This window comes from Pelodiscus sinensis, chromosome 8, assembly GCF_052426305.1.
Source record: "Pelodiscus sinensis isolate ZL-2025 chromosome 8, ASM5242630v1, whole genome shotgun sequence".
In the NCBI taxonomy this organism is placed as follows: domain Eukaryota; kingdom Metazoa; phylum Chordata; order Testudines; family Trionychidae; genus Pelodiscus; species Pelodiscus sinensis.
In genome coordinates, this window is record NC_143059.1 from 42,890,879 (window position 1) to 42,896,981 (window position 6,103).

Here is a 6,103-nt window from a genome sequence, read left to right on the forward strand (position 1 = left end):
TTCAGAATCAATATAACCTCTTTGTTAGTTTCAGATTTTCTCCCCTAAATATCTAATTCATTGTGACAATAGTAGCACCATAAATCGACCTTTTTTAGAATTCAGTTACTAAGTTCAAGTCACAGTTCTCAGATCCTTCTTTTCCAAATTCCAACTGCAAAATCATTACATTAGAAAATAGCACCAAAAGAGGCAAAGCGCTCTAAGGCTGTGTCTACGCTACAAAGAAAAGTCAGAAAGAGATACGCAAATTGCAAAGTGCAATTTGCATATCTTTTTCTGCTTTTCTTCTGAAAGAAGATTTTCTGACATTTGGCCCGTCTACAAATGTCAGGGGCCAAATGTCAGGAAAAAACCCTCTTTCGGAACATCTCTTCTTCCTCGTAGAATGAGGTTTACAGGGATGCCAAAAAAAGTGTCTGCTTTTCCAAATATTTTTTTGGAAAAGCAGATGCGTTCCTTGAACACAGCAGAACTTATCCCGGAAAAGCTCTGTAGTCTAGACATACCCTAAGAGTGCATCTACATTGCACCCATAGCTCAAAATAAGCTAAGCTAAACAATTCGCGTAGGGTATTTTGAGTGTATTTCGAAATATGCCTTAATCATCATGGAACGAGGTTTACAGGGATGTCGCAATAGCAAGCCCGTTATTTTGAAAGCCATTTCAAATTAACAGTCTTCTTTAAAAGACCTGGAATAGCTATTTCAGGATATTGGAAGTATCCTGAAATAGCACTAGTCTAGACACATGCTAGAAGTGTGTCTACACAGCACTGTAACTCAAACTAAGATACACAATTTGTGTAGCTCAAATGGTGTATCTTACTTCAATGCTATTTTGAAATAGCTTATTTTGTCATTTGGCACTGTCTGCACAGTGCTAAATTTCGAAATAAAGCGCTATTCCGAAACGTCCTTTACTCCTCGTAGAATGAGGTTTACAGGGATATCAGAACAGCAAGCCTGAAATAACGGGCTTGCTGTTAAGACATGGAATAGCTATTTTGGGATACTCTGGTATAGTGTTGCAGTGTAGACACACCCTGGGAGCACATCTAAACTACATTCCTGTGTCGAAAGAGGAATGTAAATGAGGCAAATCAAAAGTGCAAATGAAGCACGTATTTAAATATCCCATGCTTCATTTGCATATTCACATCCAAGTGCTTTTTCGTAAAAGCATTTTTCGAAAGTGAAAGCTCAGCCTAGACGTGGTTCTTTTGAAAAAAAACCCACCCCCTTTCAAAAGAACCCGTACTTATTTTTTCAGGAGTATGGGTTCTTTAGAAAGGGGGTTTTTTTAAACCACGTCTAGACTGTGCTTTCACTTGGGGGAGAAGAGCCGCGGGTTGGCCACCCCAGGTGTAGACTCTGCTGTTCGTTTTGTTGAAAGAACTGTCTTTCATCTGTATCCCACAGTACCTACCCTGATGGCTCTGCTCAGTTTTTTTCTTTGCTGACTTGCAGGCATGTACCCCTCCCCTTTCAAGTATCTGGGAAGTATCTGATGGTTGAGTGAGCTGCTCCATTTGGGGAACAAACAATGAAGAAATTATTGGACTACTCCTGTCCCACCCTGCACTAGGAACACAGCAGCAGGGAGACTGCTTCTGCAGTGGGAGGGCTGGAGAGACTGCTGTGCCGCTTTGACATTCCTCTGCACAGAGAGCTCACAGAGCAGATCTGTCTTCCTACCTTCCTACAACAGTGCACTGTGGGATGCTTACCCACATTGTTTTACTCTATCTATCGAGAGGGGAGTTAGCAATGTGGCCATGAAATGTCAACAATGGGAGGCAGAAAAATCGGTTTGACTGGTTTTCAATTTGGCTACTTTTGCATGTTGACAGCACTTTCGTCACCAAACCTTCCCAGTGCAGTATATAAGGCTATGTCTATGTGTGGTATTTAAGCTTCACAGAAATGTAAGGCCAGTGTTATTTATTTCTAAATTTCTTGAAAATCTATGTAATGTTGTTTCCTATAAAAGAGCAGTCTGAAACAGTGTGTGTTAGTCTGTAAAATAGAAATGAATATTGCTATAGAAATAATTGTCTGATTACTACTGAAAACTAAGATGGGTGAAAAATGTTCAAGGAAATAAACATATCTGCTGAATCTGAATGTTAATTACACTACTATATTCCCTGTCTGAAACCAGAAAAAATGACTTAAGGTGTTGTGGACACTTTACAGCATGTTATGTGGTTATATGGAATGTATATCCAGGCTTCTAGCATTCTAAACTTCAACTAGGCCTTCCATGTTGCCAAGTTCATTCTGCTCATTTTCTAGAAAAATGCAGGCCACATGTCACATCCTGCAACACATAGACACACTTTGTTTTGTTACTGAGTAATCTCAGTTACACAATAATTTCCCACAGCACTTGACAACATTTTGAAGCTGAGCCTCTCTCCAAAAAACCTCAATGACACCTTCACTGAAACCCAGTCACATTTATTAATGGCCTTTGCAACTTAAAATATCTTTCCCACCTTTGGTGTAAATCTCTGTAATAGGATATTACAGCTCTATTCTTGCATGCCTTGCATAGTGATATAGTTAATGCCGTTGGCTTGGCATCTAAGGCAGCACCTCTTGTTCCATTTCATTTCAGACATCAGAGAGATTGTTTTAGGATCCTTGGTCAGTTTTTGAAATGAAATCTGATGTTATGAAGAACAACTGAGAAGTCACACCTGAGCTAGTTCTTCATACCCCTGAAGGAAGCATATTATACAACTTGATAGGGTGACCAGATGTCCTGTTAAAGCCCTCCTGCAGATGTCTCCACTTAAAAAAAAAAGACAAATTGGCCTGTATATTCTCTCTCCCCTCTCCCTAGCACTTGTGGGTCCTACTACTAGCCAGATCTTTTCTCATCAGCTGCCCACCCACTAGCGGTGAGTGTTGGGGTTCCCATGGCTGATGATGGGGGTGAGTGTGCAAGGCTGGTGGTTGGGTAAAGCTGCAGTATTTGGGGCCAGCCTCCCCCCTGCTGCTCCATCAGTGCAGTCCCTTCTGTGTGCCAGCTCAGTAGGCTCCCCTCTGCCCTGTTTCCAACCAGCAATGTCTGCCTGCTGCAGTGGCTGGTGGGGGTGGGCAGGCAATGGCCAGTTAGACGTCACCTCTGCTTCCCACCTATTGACCCTTTACATGCTTCCCCTCTCACTGTCCTCTCTCTGCTGTGCCTGTTCACCCCTCACCCTGGCCCCACTGCTCCTCTGTATTCCCCTGAGTAGGGTGTGTCCTGCTCCCGGTGCTGTGTTGGATCATTTAGCTCACCAACAGCTTGGCTTATGGGCTCCTTCCTTCCCCCAACTGCCTCTGGCTGGTTCAGCATCCAGGGAAAGCTCAAAATCCTCTAACCCAGAGTGCTGGCCAGGAGGAGCCAAGCCTTCATGTGCCAATGCCCCACACAGCACTAGCATGGGGAAGCTTCTACACCCCTCAGCTAAGCTCTGGAGAGGTGGGGAGGAAGCTATTTCCAGCCTGTTTGTGCCTTGACTCTGGAGGTTCTCAGGCAGGGGCATTTAGCGCCCTCTTCACATGCTGCCTCCACCCTAGATCTTGCCTACAGGGAGTACAGGGCTTCTTTGACCTTTAGGCACCCACCCCACTGAGCCACCTCTCTGGCTGGGTTCACTGAAGCCCCTGCAATCTGTTTCACTGGGTTCTGGTTTTCAATGCATCCTTCAGAATTAATGCCCTCCTGTCCACACTGTCTACTCCTCAGGGGACAGGAGGTGGCTGGATTATGTCAGTGGCCAGCAGCAGCTTGGAGGTGTTAGCACCTTCCTACACTGTGTGGGCAGGAAGAGACAAGCTACTTCCAGGAGGGGGGTCGGAGGGAAGAGAAGACATCTGGAAAAATACGGGTCATCCCTACCCCAACCATGACTCCTTTTCAGCTGGAGGCATCTCCCATCCCTTCCCTCCAACACAGTGCTGAAAGGCTGCTGCATGCCACATTCTTGTGTGAACCCTGACAGAAATCTGGGGAGGCGGCCTGTGACCTTGTGTGCACCCGCATGTTGCCTTGAGAAGATGTGGCACTGTCTTCATGCTTGAGTGCATTTTATCATTTTTTGTTTGTGCCCCACTGCTATCTGCTAGGTGGAATCAAGCCTGATTGAGGGCTTTATTTGCTTGCTCTGAAGCCACTGGAGGCCTTTATTTCTATAGTGCCTTTCATCTGAGGCGCTAAAGCAGTTTAAAATTCATTAAGGCTTCAACATCCCCAGCGGAATAGGTAATATCCCTATTCTACAGACAGATAAACTGAGGCTCAAAGGTTAAGGGACTTGCCAAAGGTCTCAAAAGAAGACAGTGACAGATTCTGGATACAATAATTCTGATTCCTAGTCACATGTATGAACCACTAGATCTCAATAGCTGTTGTTATTAACAAGCTATTGTACTTCACTTCATTTTTTACAGGACTGGCATAATACATTCTGTTTTGAGTCTAATTTATTACGGGTTTCCTATCATGTTGACAGTGCTGTGGAACAATTCAATTAAAGAACACATAAAAGCACTAAGAATCTTCTGTCATGTGTGAGATCTGCCACTCTTTTTTGTATAACATTAGAAATGCATGCCCCTGGTAGCACTCCACAGGTCATTCACATATTACCAAGTTTTCTACAATGCAGAATAAGGTCATCTAAAATTGGGGAAGTATTAAGATAAACGCTAAAGAGAATACATAATTTCCCTAGTATGCAATCAGCTGTTCCCTTTCACTCATTTCACTTTTGTTTTACTTTTACTCCCGGATGATCTTACAAATCTCATCCATGGTTCCTTTTTCTTTTTGTCACTAGCGTGGTAGGGTAGACATACCCTAACTTTCCGTTATTCTAGTAGGATGAAAAAAGTCAGCAGAACAGACTCTGCAGCTGTAAAGTTTTACATAGACACTTCTTATCTAAGATGTTCTAACAGAGAAAATATTTTAATTACTTACCAAAAACTGAATTCCATTAATTTCCAATTTTTCTACTATCGCAGCAGATTCAGGCATTCGAAACTAAGTGGAGGGAAAAAAGAGGTTTAGGAAAAAAAATAGAAAATTATACATGATAGTCTAGTAAATCATAAACAAATGTATAGACAAATGTTGAAGTTGAACTGTACATGATAGTTGCAGGAATCTGTATTTTTTTTATTTGAAATGGATAACCAGGAAAAGAACATTACAGAGCGTGGGTGGTAAGCACTGTTAGGGTACATCTAGACTACAGGCTTCTGTCGACAGAAGTTTTGTCGACAGATACTGTCGACAAAACTTCTGTCGACAAAGAGCATCTAGACTACATCCAGTTCTGTCGACAAAGCAAGCTGCTTTGTCAACATGGTAGTGTAGACGCAAAGGACAGTTTACATGCAATAACACCTCTGTCGACAGAAACTCTGTCGACAGAAGGCGTTATGCCTCGTAAAATGAGGTTTACCAGCGTCGACAAAACTGCTGAGTTCTGTCGACGTTATGTCGACAGAACTCAGCGGTAGTGTGGACGCAGGTATAGTTTTGTCGACAAAAGTCCACTTTTGTCGACAAAACCCTGTAGTCTAGACACACCCTTAGGCTACATCTACACTGCAACACTATTTTGGGGTACCGGAGTATCCTGAAATAGCTATCCCGCATCTACACAGAAAGCCCGTTATTTCGGGCTTGCTATTCTGACGTCCCTATAAACCTCATTCCATGAGGAGTAAGGGATGTTTCAGAATAGAGCTTAATTTCAAAATTTGGTGCTGTGTAGAAAGCGGCAAATGACAAATAAGCTATTTAGAAATAGCATTGAAATAAGATACACACTTTGTGTCGCTCAAATTGCCTATCTTATTTCAAATTACAGTGCTGTGTAGACACACCCTTAAAGAGTAGGGCTCAGAAAACATCAACTTCAAAAGCAGAGTTAGGGAACAGATATATTAAGAAAAAATGTATCTAAATGAATCACTTGTAAAGCAAAATTAAACAAATCTCTAATAGAACGCTGCATGAGACTATTCTTCAATCCCACTTCCATCTGCTCCCCCCCTTCTGTTCTGTAATGTGATTTGTCCTTTTCATGTGTGTTCA

At 42.6% G+C, this 6,103-nt stretch overlaps 1 protein-coding gene across 1 annotated transcript in view; it reads right to left on the reverse strand.

Annotated features, from left to right (window-relative positions):
* BLNK (B cell linker) overlaps positions 1-6,103 on the reverse strand; it is a 186,879-nt gene that overhangs the window by 167,976 nt on the left and 12,800 nt on the right. The window contains exon 2 of the mRNA XM_089780177.1: positions 4,979-5,041. Within this exon, the coding sequence (XP_089636303.1) occupies positions 4,979-5,041 (63 nt within the window). The remainder of the gene's footprint in view (positions 1-4,978; positions 5,042-6,103) is intronic.